At 36.8% G+C, this 17,354-nt stretch overlaps 1 protein-coding gene across 1 annotated transcript in view; it reads left to right on the plus strand.

Annotated features, from left to right (window-relative positions):
* The first annotated feature begins 313 nt into the window (after nucleotides 1-313).
* LOC128030546 (clathrin coat assembly protein AP180-like) overlaps nucleotides 314-17,354 on the plus strand; it is a 35,577-nt gene continuing 18,536 nt past the window's right edge. The window contains exons 1-8 of the mRNA XM_052618260.1: nucleotides 314-1,140; nucleotides 11,639-11,781; nucleotides 13,582-13,657; nucleotides 13,863-13,965; nucleotides 15,075-15,168; nucleotides 15,320-15,431; nucleotides 15,541-15,647; nucleotides 15,741-15,782. Of these exons, the coding sequence (XP_052474220.1) occupies nucleotides 1,011-1,140; nucleotides 11,639-11,781; nucleotides 13,582-13,657; nucleotides 13,863-13,965; nucleotides 15,075-15,168; nucleotides 15,320-15,431; nucleotides 15,541-15,647; nucleotides 15,741-15,782 (807 nt within the window). The 5' untranslated portion in view covers nucleotides 314-1,010. The remainder of the gene's footprint in view (nucleotides 1,141-11,638; nucleotides 11,782-13,581; nucleotides 13,658-13,862; nucleotides 13,966-15,074; nucleotides 15,169-15,319; nucleotides 15,432-15,540; nucleotides 15,648-15,740; nucleotides 15,783-17,354) is intronic.

Raw genomic sequence — 17,354 nt, forward strand, 5'->3', positions numbered from 1 at the left:
AACAGTTTATTTATTTATGACATTTAGTTGTTTTATGTAGCATAAAAAAGTCACAACAAGCAGATGACAAACGTGATAAGGAAATTCATGATTATTAAACATTCTTTCAATCATGGAGAGCCACTGAATGGATCTTTTGGGGCGAATTGACTGAAAAGACTCGAGGCTCGAATACGAATCAAAATCCCCATCACTAGTTATAACAGCAATAAAAAGCCCAATTAGTTGCATTGAGCGCAGATGGTAAAACGCAATCGGGTTTTAATGACGTGTGACCTGACTCATGCGTGGGGGCGGAGTGATAGCACAAATAAATAAATATTGAGTCCAGCAGCCAGGGACCGCGGCTTCCCGTTTATCGCTGCGTGTCATCATCCTAGTTCAGCAATTGTCCAAACCTGGACATAGCCACGGGGTGAAGGAAAAGAAAGGCGAGCGTTTTTTTTAGAGATGAGGAGAACAACGCAAGCCGTTTGGATGTTAGGGTGACTGCACATCGAGCGGTGTTTGTCAGGAAGATTAATCATTGATCTGGAGGAGGAGAGAAGGACGACTGGTCGAGCCGAGCATCATCGTGACAGCCTCTTCCAATACAACGCTCAAAGAACGAGGAACATATTTTAAGACTTCATAAAAATCGTCTTCTATAACCTTAATGCTCATCGTTTACTCTTTATAAATACCTGTTTGCGTTATAAATCGTCATTACGCATCTTTTATATGCTCCCGCATCCACACGAGGCGAATACACGGCTCAGGCGTTGACCTGGAATATTTATTATAGTAAACACAAAGTATGATTTAGTATTGCCTTAAATATGCCCGTCGCTCATCATCCATGGTAAAGTCTTTTTCTCAGCTTGGTCTCGATAACAGTCACATCATATTAATATCGGAAACTGTGGCCGAGAATCCGATTTAAAGGGCCTCATTCTTGTGGACGCTTTGGACCATCTCGACGCGTCTCTTTACACGGGAATAAGAGCGTTTGAATCCGCGAGGGACGGAGGATGTCGGGTCAGACTTTGACGGACCGCATCGCCGCGGCGCAGTACAGCCTCACGGGATCCGAGGTGGCTCGTGCGGTGTGTAAAGCGACCACGCATGAAGTGATGGCACCTAAAAAAAAACATCTCGAATGTAAGTGGGTTCAGGTTAAGATTACACCTTTCTTTACCTTGTTCATACCTATCAAATATATCTACCATCTTTTCACCCATAAACTTATTAATGGTTTGTTTGCCCCCTTTGCCTATTATGATCATGCAGTGGCTCCTCAAAGGTCATCAGATACCATTGAATCGGTTAGATGGGCCTATGGTGATGTTTTGGTGTCAGCATTGTAGAATGGAGATGTGCAATTGCTCTGTGACTAATGGGCACTCATTTCACAATGTGTCTGTCACAAATCAGAGAGATGACAGAATGAGCAGAGAACATGGCTTCCGTCCACTGTATGGCCTGAGAAAAAAAGCAGACAATTTTTCTCAGTCTTCCAAGTAATTTGTTTGGAAAATAATTTATTTGGTTTGAATGCATTTCATGCATTCATATGGAAAATTCTATCTATCTATCTATCTATCTATCTATCTATCTATCTGTCTGTCTGTCTGTCTGTCTGTCTGTCTGTCTGTCTGTCATCTGTCTAGCATGTAAAATATAGGAAGAAATATGTACTTTGAATGCCAAGGTATTCTAACTATATACCCTATAACCTTTTGTCTACTTACTGTAAGTTTACTGTAAGTGTACTCCATGTTGGAAGCATAATAGGAAGTGTATTCAGAGTTAGACTAAAGTAATCAACCTTACGCAGCCGGTGGCCTGGAATGGTTTCAGTAGCCCCAGTCCGTTTTCATTGCTTCTCAGATTCACCCCTGCTGAATTATACATTCCTCATTCAGGTCAAAGGTGAGGATGTCACCAGAAACATTAAGTAAAGAATTTGATACAGACTTTCCACCCCTTTGATATTCTATTATAGTGTAAAACTCTAAATGTCTTACTGTGTTTCATGTAAAGTAATTTTATGGAATGACAAAATATGCATGTTATTTACCCAGGACACTGGTAGTAAAAGGAGTTGGAAGAAATTGGACACAAAACAGGCAAACAATCTTTCAAATTCAAGCAGAGTTTGTGTATTAAAGTGCATGTCATATTTATATGAAAAATAGGACAAAGCATTTAAAATGGGCTCATGCTGAAGTTTGAGCACTTTCTCTTTGAAATATGGTGCATTGTGTTAAATCAATTGCTTTCAAACAGTCCTGATCAGCATCACAAAAGGTCTTCGTTTGTGGCAGGTGTCCCAAACTCCTAAGCACTGTGACACACCCACATCTGTCTCAGAGGAGCATGGGTAGTCAGAACAAGTCAGTTAAATCAGGGATAAGCAATTCAACTGTGTGGCTCGGGACAAAATCACATGGTTAGAAGTTTATTCTTTGGTTTCGATCCATGTGATCTCCCCTTGCTGCATATTTATTCTGTTTATTTATTGTTTCAAACCCCTCAGTATTTTGTATGCACCATTCAGCATTGAGTCAATTCCTCAGCAATCTATTTAATGTTCTGACTCATCATTAGTTCACCTCCCATTTTGTAATGTACACTCATTTCAGTATAATAACGTGGCTTGTCTTGATTTTTTTGATTTTGTGTAGACTATAAGATGATTTATTTCACCTCACTTGTATTGTTTCCAAATCCTTCCTGGATTGTTTAAACATTTTAGCATCATTTTAAACATCTGAGCTTTTCTCAGAACTAACTTAACATTTCTTTACTAATTTTGCAATTATGTCTTACCAACTGTCATTAAGGTGATATTAGTGGATGCATGTAGTAATTTTTCCTTAAGTTCACACAGGTGTCCTAGCAGTAACCATGTAGATCATTACATTTACTATGGACTTGTTCTGCTATAGTGTTTATTTTGTCAGCCATTTTTAATTTAGTCTTAGCTTTACTGTTAGCCTTTTCAATTAGTCTTAGTCTTAGTCCTGGTGTCAAATGTACTTTTATAGTTATCATATTTAATCAATCTTGTTATGTTGTTGTTTAGTCAAGTTTTAGTCGACTAAATGTCTAAGCTTTTTAGTTTAGTTTTAGTCAATGGAAACTTTTCATCACATTTTCGTCGTTCTGTTTAATAGTTAATCTAATAAAAAAAGAAAATATATAAGTAGCACTGATTTGCGGATTTGAACTCTTGATATCTGGCAACCGCACACATAAAAGCTTGTATGGTAGAGGCATATACAGCAGTCCACAATAATGTTTTTTTTTTTTGACAAAAATAAAAATAGATTTTTGCTACAGATTTAAAAAAAAAAAAATGTATCTCGTCTTTTATAATCAACGATATTGCATTTTGATATAGTAAAAATGTATCGTTTATTGACCTTATCATTGTCTTGTCATCGTCTTACTTTACTTTAAAAATACTTTTCAAAATTAACAACTTTTTTTGCTCATTACCTCTGTTCAATAAAATTTTCCAGTCAAAATCCAGTAATTTCAACAGGAATCCATGCAATCAGGAATTTCATATGAGGATAAAAAATTTCTCCTTCAGTTATTAAATGTTCATTCAGATTTGGCATGTTCACACAGAAGGCCGTTTGTAAGTGACTTGTGTGAGCTTTGATTACATTGCTACACTTTTGACAATAAACAAACAATCTTTTTGTCCAAAATATTTCTCTGTGTGATATTTGATAGCACCTTGAAACAACTTTATTCAAACAAAAAATGTCCTAATACATGAATGTGAACAAACTGTTTAGGAAATTTACAATAAGGGGTTAATATTGAATAACTTACTGCTAGTAAATTACTGCCAGTTTCTTTATGTTTGCTCCACCAATGAAAATGTTTTCAAAGGAAGCCCAGCAAAACTGTAGCGCATCCTCTAGTAACACAATGGTGGTGTTTAGTCCCTGAACCAATGTTTGTGAACGATTCAGTTGAGTGAATAAATCAAAGACAGCCACTTGTTTCCATCTTCCAATTTGAATGATTTGGCATTTTGATCTAATCAGTTGAATGAATGATTCCAACGATTAACTCATAAAGACACTTGTCATCACCTACTACTGATTTATTGATGTTACCTGCAGAAAGATTCACAAAAAAATCCCAATACTGATAAGAACATGCAAATGGCAGAGTACCACAAAACAATGAACCAACCCAGTGCTGTTGGACAATTATATCAGCATTTTATAGGTGAAATTTCTGCAAATGTTAGCAATGTTAAGATGCTTATTTTCTAAATTAAATGAAAACATGATGTTTGTTTTGGCTGCTGATTATATATTTTGTTTCCCTGCTTTGTTTAAAATCTAATTCTAATTGGATGCATATTTGCAGTACTATGTATATTTATAGATGAGTCAAGAAAAAAGGAATGAAAAATACTCATAGGCATTTGGTTCATTCTGTCAATACTATTTGTGGATACTGAAGGTAGAATGGCAATGTGGGGCCAGACAATTGGCAGGGAGTCAAGCATCAACAGTATTATGATACAAATTCATTTTGTCTAATAACCATAAGGAGTTATATGACTGCTAGATGGGAGGGACTAAAGAAGGAAATTGTTAATCTTTTCACAAGAAAAAAGAGGCTGTTGAGGCCACCAGGGTGTCATTTCAATCAAAGTGCTGATTTAAAGAGCTTCTCTTACAGCTTAATCAGAGTAAAATTTACGTTAGCTTATGAGATACATTAAACTCACCACATTACTCAAGGGAGAATAATGCATACTGGCTAAGATGAATTTTTCAGTGCATCTCTATGAATCAGTCTCACTCTTTTTCTTTCTCTTTGTCTCTTCCCATCTGCATCGCTCTAGCTTGCTCTTTCTGTCTGTCCATGACTTTTAGCAACTACAAATCAAATGTTGCAACACTGTTGATGCTCTGTCTGCAGTGTGTGAAAGTAAAAGAGTGAAAGATGGTGCTGCACTGATGCCACTCGCAAAGACAAATCAGCAGTGCTGTGACGTCACAGTATTAAAATGTAGCTTTCAGCCAATCACGACAAGTCATAGTGGCTGGCAGAGTGCTTTCAGTACCCTGGACAGAGACACTACCACTGCAGCCAAACTAAAACCTTCAATTCTTATATTCTGCCAATTGCTGTTATTCCAGCACCCTTCCCCCTACACTGCTGACTTAGAGGTCATTGCGTCCTTGGAGCCTTAGTCATTGTCCATGCTAATTTTAAACTCCAAAATGAGTAATTTATGATTTCGTACAAGCACATGCACATGGTTGCACTTGAATGTAGAGAGAGAGATGCTCTTCTGCTCATTCATTGCACAGATGTTTGTAGTGCTGCTTGCTTAATGGGGAAAAGTGCTAAATTTGTTGCCTGGGTTAATCAGGCTACAATCACACTGGCAGTCGTGTACATGGCATCGATGGGTGCTGTTAGTACACCGCTGTGCCATAAATAATGCAAGACGAGATGTGTTTCCTGTGTAATCTGACTGCCAGGCCCCCAGGAGAGCAGGGGGCAAGGATCTTGACCTAGTCTGCCATTAGAGATTAGGCTACATAGGATGCTACTGATTCTCACATTGGAGGAGAAGTCAAACAGACTGAGATTATAAAAATGTCATGCTAAATATTGAGATTAGATTTTTTCAAACGAGGAAGGGGGTTACAATGGGTAAAGTGACTAGAGATTAATCTGGAGAGGTAAAACAGAGCACTGTGATTATAATAGCACTTTCGTGTTTATCTTATGTCAGATGCTCAGTCAACATGAAATATGTTAGCAAAGCATTTTGCTTCCATAAAGTGACTCATTTCAGTGTTACACACATTCAAATTCTATGAAATACCATATGATACCATATAAATTATCGACTGGTATAAGAGATTTTAATTTATTGGGTACCTTTGCTATACCTTTGCTATCATCTAATACTCCCTTAAAAAATGGCTACTGGCCAGCTTCTAGTAATATTAATGCATCCCTAAATATAGGTGCATAAAATGTCTATTTATCTTTACCACAGTCACAAGTCATTTGGACAGAAAATTAAAAATACTTTTTGGTAGCAAAAGTGACAGTATATTTTCATTTAAAAATGTAGGGTGAGACTTTATTCTATAAAAAATGGGGTTTGTTTGGATTTCATATTGATTTTACTGCAAATAGATTTTAATTGAATCACACTTAAACATTAAGCAAAATAAAGTCTTATAATAAACTATTGGGGTATGCACTCTGTGTATTTGGGCATTAGACTGTATATGTGTAGACTGTATATATTTGACTGTAGACTGTTTATGTACACTGTATATATTTGCTAATATTATTAACAAAATTGTCTTAAGACAGAAAGGAAGATATTCTCCTGTACAGGCTGGTTTATACTGGTTTCTTCTTAGATGCTACATCGCCACGCTTCTTGCCAGTGAGGGCACATGGGTAGGCTCTAAGTTGTTTTGCTCCAGGGAGCGTCCTATAAATAAATAGAGCTTTTCAGGCTTCATTCATCTGCAGTGGTTTATGGCTGTTTTTGTTTTTGAAATACACATATTCAGCTCTCATTTATTACACACTCTATCTTAAAACCAATATTCATTCCATCACGCTCCTCAGTTTGCAGAGCTCTGCAGAATGGAAATGGAGAAACCGTCAATTTCTGTAAAAACAAGCAGCTAGTAGTACAGCATCTTTGGCTGGGGATTATTGGTAAAAATATGCAAACATTAAACTTGTCTTAAACAATAAAATAAGTGCAGCATGGCCAGGTTATCTAAGGTCTGAAATATTTAAGACAATCATTTGTTATAAAAAGCTGACTGTAATGTACAGTACCTTAACAGGCTCCATATTTGGTTGCTCAGTCATTGTGCAAGTTTGCAATAAAAGCTTGTTTAGTATCACATGACACCTCATTGACAGCATAAATTACAGAAGCATTCTGTGACATTAAACAAGCTTTTATGATATGACATAACAATACATAGAAAAATGACACTTCTTGGAGTAGACATCTCAGCAATGGTTACTCGCATCCACAACATGCAATATTGCACACAATTAAGTCACTTTAACTAACAAAGAATGCAACTACACAGTCATTTCACATAATTTTTCAATCTCTGAGTAATTGGACACAAACCTAGTCAGAACTCACCCAGCCGCAGAGCATGCACTACAATAATAAGAGCTGTATGGAAATGTGTTTGTTTGAAATATCACTGTTGCAGCAATATCTGATTGTGCCATTAATTATTCGAATGTGAATCTATCTCACTTTAGATTATTAGTATTCAGTTTTTGTGTCTTTATTGTCTTCTCATGTCATAACTTTTATTTGGAAATTTTTTCTTGGTCTGTGATCGGATCCTCTTCAGTTGTCTAGTTATCAGGTTTGCTCTTCTGTATTTCTAGTCTACACATTTCCCTTTTCCTGTGCCTGACATTAGTCAGTGTAACCAGGTTTTGACTGGTGGGTTTTTATAATTAACACTATAATGACTAAAGAAACACATGGGATCAATCGACGCTGGTTAATCCATGAACATGACCACAGGAAACCAGCAAACAGGTAGATAATAAGCCCTTGTTGTACTTTAGAAAGTTGGAAGAGACACTATATTGTTTGTAAAGGTTGGACAAACAATTTTTGTTCAACCAAGAACTCTAAAGAGTCACCTTATGCTAGTTTGGTGTTTGTAAACTATCAATATATTACAGATAACCGATGTCTGGTTGGTAATTCACTAAAGCGAATGAACAGTACTCAGAATACTACCACTAGATTTGTAGCTCACTGATATACTAGTGCAAAACAATATATATAAAAATCTTATTTACGATCTTGTCATGATTAAATGTCAATCACCCATTGGAAGATTTGCAGTTCAAACTAAATAGTCTTTCTTAAGTTCAATAGCATTTGTGCATAATGTCGTGTGTTGAGTCAGAACCCAGATCAGAGCTGCAGTAAGTTTTCTTTTACAGTTTTTAGCTATTCTATTAGGAGGACACTCACTGTCAAGTGGCTTTTAACTGGCCTCTTGTTTCACTCCATGGCTGTGTACATTGCTTAATTAAATGTTGCCATGTCTTAATATTCAACGAAGGAGACCTGGTTTACCTGGGTAACAGGCGGTTTAAGCATGTCTGTCTCCCCTCCTACTTATGTCTTTAGAAGAGTTAAAATTACTGGCTAAGTGACGGACCGCTCGGTGCATTTTGACACAAGGCATGATACCTGTGTTATGTTGGTGCCTAGTTTGTAATAGCTATCTCAGTGTGTATAAATTCATGAAGCAATTACTGAACAATGGCCTTTACAGGGTGAAAACGCTTGTGTAATGACATCTCTGAAGGTTAATTGAATGTCTGAAGTGCATGTTCTAGAGATTTCTCTGCTGCTAATGGACACTTCATGATACTCAAGGTGTCCAGTAAATTTTTTCACCTTATTTTGCAATGCAGAAGTAAGCTATTTTGTTTGAATGTAAATTTATTAGCGACTATAGGTAAATAACTTGAATAATAATAAAGTGCTGTAAAATATGTACAGTATGAGCCAGCGTGTTTATGACTCTGATCATAAATCAAAATATAAATTTGGGATTTTATTTGCTCAGATTTACAAAACAGTGACAACAAATTCATTTTTTTTCTTTCTTAAATGTATTTTTATCATTTTGTAAAAAGAAAGACTTTTTGAATATTGACTTTGACCAGTTACAAAGGTCATGGGGAGTACAGGTTCAGGGGATAGAAAATTAGCTCAAAATAAAAAGTATAGAAGCCACTAGAAAGTCCTGCCTCAATGGAAAAACAAATGTATGTGTGGCAAATGCATCTGCCACCGTTACTGTAATTTGCTCCTGTTATTGAACAGGGAAAGTGGCCAAGTTGATGGTCAATAATAGTTGGGGAGCTCAGAGGTAGTTTTTCAGTCTGCTATATTAGCTGACGGTGCAGCTGCATCTCACTGCATTTACAGTGTGACTGCTGCACTCTGATACCATTTGTATATTGTGAGCAGTGCTTCAGCTTAGCAAGTTATTTGTTTGGCTGTTTTTTCAAAGTTTTTTGTGCATGTGTAAGCATTCCTACTATGTGTAAATTGAGAACCGTGAGACGCTTTATATCTGACTGTGCAACTGATTCTCCGACCCAGCTTTCTCTCTTTGTAAATAATTTAGGAAGCGAAGGCTAAGTCAGTGATACTGTGTCCTTTCTTTAAATACTACTGCACAAAACTTTATTATATTATGACTCATATGTTATTATAATTAGTTTTAGCCAATTTTCTTTCTCTCTCTCTCTTTCTCTCTCTCTCTCTCTCTCTCTCTCTCTCTCAACAAAAAAAAAAAAACATTTAAACATCAGTGTAAAAATTCTAAGTACAGTGACCTTAAGTATCCTAAATCCATACCTATAAGTATGTCATATTGTGAGAAAAAGAACTAGGGCACAACTAGGTTTTTATTGTTATCATTTAGTTCAGGTGACAGGTGGTTCTGATCTCACATTTCATCCCAGCAGGCTGTGATGATGTGCTTTAAGGTGCCCAACCAGGGTGTTGTTCAATTTTTAAGCTTTTTAGAGGATGCCCTATTATTGTGGTCTGCAATTATGTAATCTCTTCTTGTACATGAATGTGAGTGTACCCTTCCTCTTTCAGTCAAGGTGACTGCATCCCTCAGCCCCCTGGTGTTTTTCTACCCTATTTCGCCTTTAAATAATTAATAATTTCCTATGTGGTGAGAGAAGCTGCTGCAAGTCGTTCCATTGTGAAATATACATCTTGGGGCCCTATCTTGCACCCAGCGCAATTGACTTTGTACACCGACGCATGTGTCATTCCTATTTTGCACCCGCGCAAAGCGCGCTTTTCCCTCCACAGAAGCACGTCGCTAAACTAGTGAATGAACTTGCGCTCCCTGGGCGGTTCAGCGCAAAAAAGGAGGCGTGTTCCGGCGCAAACAATCCCTGGTGCTATTTTGCTGTTCCATTAAACAATTGCGCCACTGACCAGAAAAAACCTAGTCTAAAGTCAGTGGCGCGTTGCGCGTTGTTCATTCTGCTATTTTAAGGGCGCATGCTTGACCATAATGTATAGCGTGCACAACGCGCATACACTTTGCTCATGTAATCTACACAGATGCAACAGTTATTTTTGCATATCATAAATTGTTACACTAAAAAAAATATTAACACATGAGATGACGGGAATCATTGTGGTGTATTTTGGGTGGGTTTCTCCCATCCCCATACAACACAACTTCTCTGTCTTTCACTTCTCTTACAAGAACATCTGTCTCCTCGGCTGTGAACCGCTCCTGGCGTGCGCCTGGTAAATGCGCCATAATAATAGCAATCCATAATGGAACTTGCGCACCTGCTTTTAAAGGGAATGTTGGATGACGCTCTGATTGGTTTATTTCACGTTACGCCCAAACCACACCTATGAATAATGAAGCTACTTCAGACCAACCCACTTTAGATTTGCGCCGGGCGCAAGAGCCATTTATCCCGCCGGGAAAATAGCAACAGCGCCGAGACCCGCCCACAAAGTTACTTGCGCTTCGCGCTTTGACACTTGCGTTTCAGATCGTTAAAATAGGGCCCATAGTCTCTTAATTGGATTATAATCATATATTAACTGGTATTAGAATTATTGAGACTCTGTTACAGTGGTTTAAGGATGTGTTGTGATGTGTAGTTCATGATGAAGGATGGGTAGTGTATGTGTGGTCTGTAGGAGGAGAGCAGGCTGCTTTGTCAGAATCTCCTTAGAGACAGATACTGATAGAAATCTGTGTGTGTGTGTGTGTGTGCACACTTCCTCCTGTAGTGAAGGTGTGACAGAAAGAAAAAGAGAAGGACTGAGAAATTTCTCTGAAAATATGTCTTTCTGTTTGAAAACTTATCCGTCTTTCTGTCTACCTGACTATCTGTGTATACTTGTCTGTTTAATTGTCTGTCTTTATGTCTAACTTTCTGTCTGTCTAACAAGCTGTCTTTCTAACTTTTAGTATGTAACTATCTGCATGTCTTGCATTCTCACTGACTATTGTATCAACTATTTATTATCTGACTGACAGTCAAATATCCAACTGCCTGTCTGTTTAACAGTGTAACTATCTATCAGTCTGTCTGTCTAACTGTCTCTTGGTCTGTCTAGCTGTCCAACCGTCTACTATATCCGTCTAACTCTTCAACTAACCATCTGCCTGCCTGTCTATCTATTTATTCTACTTCACTTTCTAGCTTTCCCCCATGTCTGTTTAATGCTCCCATTTAAAATATTTTGGTGCATTGTCAGATGTCATATTGAGCCATTTTGTCACGCACTGGTGCACCACAGAATTCCCATCGCACTGCATTATTCAATGTTATGACAGTGCTGTAAAAATAAATCACCTGTTCTGTTCCTTTCATATCTGCATTATTAAGCCTAGGCTGCTCTTTATGGATACTATATGCCATAGCCATACCTACATTGAGAAGTTAAATCATAATGACTTAAAGTTGTGAACTCTCTCTTGATTTGGCCTTTTGATCGTAAATGTCTTTTAATAGTATGTTTGATGTACTACCTAAATAAGCTCTGAATATTGTATTTCATATTCCCTGGCAGACTTGATCCAGGCAACCCAGGAGTCCAATGTCAATATTCCCCAGATGGCTGATACCCTGTTTGAGAGAGCGGGAAATGCCAGCTGGATCGTGGTCTTCAAGGCTTTGGTCGCCACTCACCACCTGATGGTCCATGGCAATGAGGTGAGAATCAAGCAGTGTTCTTGATATGATAGTTGTGAGGTAAACGAGTATTAATTCCTGATATTTTGAATGAAATTATTATTATGAAGACAGAGTGTCAGGTGTGGTTATGGATAGATGTTTGTGGTGCATATGCTGAGCTGAAGTCTTGTCTGTACATATATGTCAAACTGGGGCTAGTTGTCACAGGGGCTGTATATATATATATAATCAGCACAACTTTCTGAAAGACGTTAATGCAGGGTCTGCATAATATTTAATCTTCATCAACTGTGAAAACAAACGTTTGTGAAGTCTTGCCTTGAATTGGAATAATTTTCTGAGGAGCTTATCCCTACAGCTGACCACCTGTTGCACTCAACGCCCTCTGGCTGTCTCTTATCGCTGTTATCACACCCATCAGACGCACAATAGGAGCAGAGACATTCTCCCTCTTTATCTTTCTGTCAAGGTTGGTGATGTGTGGTGACAGAGACACCGGAGAGAGATAAGGCAGATAGCAGTGGAAGGCAGAATGATTTTAAAGAGTGAGAAGAATGGATGATGAAATGAGGGAGCTTGATGGAGATGGAGAATTGCAGCTAAGGATAATTGAGTAAATATGTTGCAACAGATGTATGATTAGATTAACATTTAAACAGAAAGAGACTGATTTGTTCATCTTGTGGTGTTTCAATACGAGGGTTCTATAAAATCATCCTTGGCTAAAAGTGATGGATGTAAAATACAGAGTGTTGATTAGTCCTAAAAGCATTGGCTTTCATTCTGCTGAATATGCAATGAGGAAAAATATGTCATAGCAATAATATATAGCAGATGAGCTCACCTCCCAGCATTCTAATTAAAGAGAGCTATTCAATTATGAATGTGACCTCACTGACCTGCCAGACTGCTTTTTTTCTGAGGGTACAAAGGTGCTGCTCCATAATCTTCCCCCAATGTTTAATTTGTTATTGTGGAAATGAAAGCAAGGAAAGACAGAGGTTTAGCTTGATACTCAGACAGGAAGTGATTGTTATACTCTCACTATGGAGGAAAAAGTCTGCAGGATGTGTTCTATTACATCAGGCTATGTGCCTCTACAGGTCTCATACTTTACACAAGTATGTATTTACCCTGACACATGGATATTTGAAATGGTTAATATTCTGACCTAGATGATTAAAAGTGTTATATATAGCTTCATCTCCACAAGCCTCTGTATTGATCAGCTGACACATCAGTTAAACTCTGAAAGGCAGGCGTGAAAATGGCACAGCTGAGATAGTGTAATGTTGGCATAGGTTTGCAAGAAATGAAAAGATCATTCACGAGTAAATACAATAATATATAACTTAGTTTTTTCTTCCCAGAATTCATGATACAAAAATGCAATATATCAGTTGTCTCTCAATTTCAAGTAAAACATGAAAAAATCTAATCATGAAACAAATTGTAGAAACAAATTGCATTACATAATAAGGCTTTCTGTAGTATATACCAAAAATTAAGATTTTTTTTCCTTAAATTAAGCTTATTTTTCTATAAGCTTACCTTTTTTCCATTTAAGCAAAAGTCTAACAGCATTTATATTAAAATAATAATAATAAAATTGACAATTAGCTAAGAAAAAAACAAACACATAATTCAACATATTTGTCTGAAATAATGTTTTGTCTTATACAGTTTTGCTTCTCAAGTAAATTTATCATGTTTTAAAGATTTTAGATTCAGGCTGTATCCAATGCTTATATGCAGCAAATGTGCTGGTTTTTCTTGATAAAACCTCTGCTATTTTTTAAATTATTTTTTTATTTTCAGAGGTTCATCCAGTACCTGGCCTCCAGGAACACCCTATTCAATCTTAGTAATTTTTTGGACAAAACTGGCTCTCATGGTAAGTATTATTTCATGCAGTGAAATAATACTGATCAAAATCTCCTTTTTTGACATTAAATCACCATGAAAAGTTATGTAAGCTATAATTAAGTGCACTGTTCTTAAATTAGCCACTGATAATTTTTGTTTTGTCAACTTTGTTGTCCTGCCCAATTGAATATGTCTATGAATACGAATGTATTCATAAATGCTTATACTTTCAGGTTACGACATGTCAACATTTATCAGACGCTACAGCAGATACCTGAACGAGAAAGCGTTTGCCTACAGACAGATGGCTTTTGACTTTGGCCGAGTGAAGAAAGGGTAAATTAATCCTCTGCTACATGTCTGTACCCTGAGTTAACAAGTGCCCAGTGCATTGGAACGCTACAGAGCAATAACAGATTTGAGTGGGAAGCTGGGAAATCAAGGACACCCTCTAGCCGCTGTAAAGAGACTTGTGATGCTTTTTTAGAAAAGCACTTACATTTACCAAGTTTCCTGCTCCCTCGGTACTATTGTGTGCGAGACCTTGTTAAGTAAAATGGGGCATTACTCACAGACTGCTTACTCTACAGTATGTTGGCAACCAACGTCTCATTTCAGGCACAGTGAAAGAGCTACAACACATAAATTGGCTGATTTAGCTTCCTCAGATGTCCTGAACAAACAGTTAACAGCTAACATCTCAAACACCCACCCACAGATGATTAGAGGCTAATGGCCATTCACATCAAGGAAACTAATGAGATATACTTTAGAAAATCATTGAAATTGAAATTGAAAAGAATAACTGTGGAATGATGTCAACGGAATTACTTTCCGAGTGTGGTGATAACAATAAAAATGTTGACAGCCGAACAGAATCCTGCATGATGACAGAACTACAGCACGTGCTTATAATAAACAGAACATTGAAGTGTCAATGTGGCCGCTAAATCAGTTATCATTATAGTTATCATTTTTGACCTTAAAAATAGTTAACTTTCTAGTCATGTTCCCTTAAAGGCAACCTCTCTTTGGTCATATTTGTCTGTATAATTTATTTCTGCTATATACTTATACATTATATGGCTAGATAACACCAAATACTTTAATAGATGTCATTAAGATTTTAAATTAAAATGCAAACAGATACAACATTTTAGATGCTTTGGTCACTATTTCCTTTACATTTTTCAAAGTTTTCACGAGCTCATTTTAAATGGTCAGTGTAACAAATTAAGTTTATATTATGATATGTAAAATTCCCAAAAATACTTAAAGTCATATGATCTTAACATTTATGTAACATCTTAACATCATATGATATTTAACATCATTAACCCAAGAATTGTATTATACCTGACAGTCTTCTTTGGGGTTCACTTACATATGATGTATTCTTTGCAATGAATGTCATGTGAATGTGTGTGTGTGTGTGTGTTTCTCAGTGCTGATGGTGTGATGAGAACAATGTCTACAGACAAGCTCTTGAAAGGCATGCCCACACTGCAGAGTCAGATTGATGCTCTGCTGGAGTTTGATGTGAGTCTGCTTCCTGTTATTATTACTGGCTGTTTTTGATCCCTGCTGCTTTTACACAGGGTTCAAACTTGACTAGCATCATGCCTTGTTAGGATACACTCTAACAAGATACAAATCTGTCACATGCTTACATTTTAGTCTGCACTTTCAGGTTCATCCAAAAGATCTTGTCAATGGGGTGATCAACGCTGCCTTCCTTTTGCTTTTCAAGGATCTGATCAAGTTGTATGCCTGCTACAATGATGGCATCATTAATCTCTTAGGCAAGTCTCAGGAATTTTATGAATGCATTAAGATTTCAAAGTCTTTAGTTTGACATCTGCAATATTTGGCACAACTATAATTTACTATAATTTCCTTGTTCACTTTCAGAGAAATTTTTCCAGATGAAGAAAGGACAATGCAAAGATGCATTGGAAATCTATAAAAGATTCTTGACACGAATGACCAGAGTCTCAGAGTTCCTCAAAATTGCTGAGGTAAACAATGTATTTTATATCATTGCTTTAATTATAAAATGTTCATCAAAATTTCATTTGTGATTCAAAGATTCTTGCATTGTCTTTCAACAGCAAGTGGGAATTGACAAAAATGATATTCCTGAACTTACACAGGTAAGGCTCACTTTAAACAGCATTTTCCACATTTTACATTCCTCATGATGCCAACACTCTCCATGTCAGTACTAACAATGCATGTCTGTGTTGAGGTGATGTGTTAATATGTGTTGCATGTGTCGTAGCCCTCAAATCCCTGTGGTTTTAGCCAATTGTGAGGTTGTTCTTCCACTGGGCCAGTCACAGACATCCATGTGCTACATATAAGAGGTCATTCTTCTCTCATGATAGGGCATTTGTCAGATGGCACATGTTCCAGGGATCCATTCTGTCCTGTCTCCTCAGGCCGATTGACAGATTCTGTACCTGTCTTCTAATTTCAGCGGTGCAGATTGATCACACAGGCTGAGAGTGTGAGTAGTGTGTGGAGCTTTTCTCCACTTTGGAGAATCCTGCAGCTCAGGAGAGAGCAGTCAATACTCATTAGCGCTCATCAAATAAACTGCACACAAAATTTCATTTTAGAGTGAATTTGGATGCGACTGAAGGATCATGAGCAGAGTAGCAGTGATGCTTGCTGTCTGAGACGAGAACTCAAGCCACAGTCACTTTTGCATCCCAGTAATGCTGAAGAATCGCCAAGAATTGAGTTTCCACAATCATTCAGACCCATGTTATATGTAGAATAAAGCAATTTGTTTAGGAACTATTTAAAGATGCTGACAATTGGAATATCAGTAGATTTCTCTCTGATGGAATATTTAACAGTGACATGTAAGAATGGGTTCTACTCACTGATCTATATAGATCAGTGGTTCTACTGTACATTTTAAATGAGGAAAATATGAAAATAGGCACTTTCCATGAATATGGAGCACTTTGGTGTTCTCTGACTTTTTATTTTTTTTTGTTTATTTTATTGAAGCATTACAAGCACAAATTAAATGTTTTTCTTTTGTAAAGTTTTGGGTCATTTTGGCTTTTTATGCACATACTTAACATTATTTTCACCATATTACAATAAATGTAATATGTCTTTTGATTTAGTTCAAGAAGTACAATTTGAACATTTTCGTACAGCATGCCATTTTTTAAAAGTATTTCTATTTTTATAGTAATTTATTTCCAATTTTTACAAATATTGTTTCAATTTGCCACCCAATAAGTCATATTTTAAACTTTTTTTTTTTACAGCTTTTTACACATTTTTTAAATGTTATTATATTTATGAATTGTTTTATTTTTATTTTTTGCAAATGCTGTTGTGATGACTGCCTCTTGACACGCTTTCAAAACTGTTACCCATAATAATAAATCAGATATTTTTTTTTTACTTTATAGGAAATACACATTTAAATTATACCATTTTTAAAAATCTAAAATATCCATAACATTTTTAATCTCCTGCCATCTTCCTATTTATTGAAAAAGACTTAATTTGTGTTGAGTAGTTTCAGTTTCCTGTTTTGCACCCTATTCATGGAAAATGTCAACACTGTGAAACTAATCAGACTCTATAAAACAGAATGATCTAATGGTTTTATGATTGTGGAAGCTCTGTTATGAGATTAGGAGGGGTTTTCATGCTGGCAGAAATGGGGGAGGCTTGCTCTGAAAGCATGCTGTGCG

This window comes from Carassius gibelio, chromosome A16, assembly GCF_023724105.1.
Source record: "Carassius gibelio isolate Cgi1373 ecotype wild population from Czech Republic chromosome A16, carGib1.2-hapl.c, whole genome shotgun sequence".
Classification (NCBI taxonomy): domain Eukaryota; kingdom Metazoa; phylum Chordata; class Actinopteri; order Cypriniformes; family Cyprinidae; genus Carassius; species Carassius gibelio.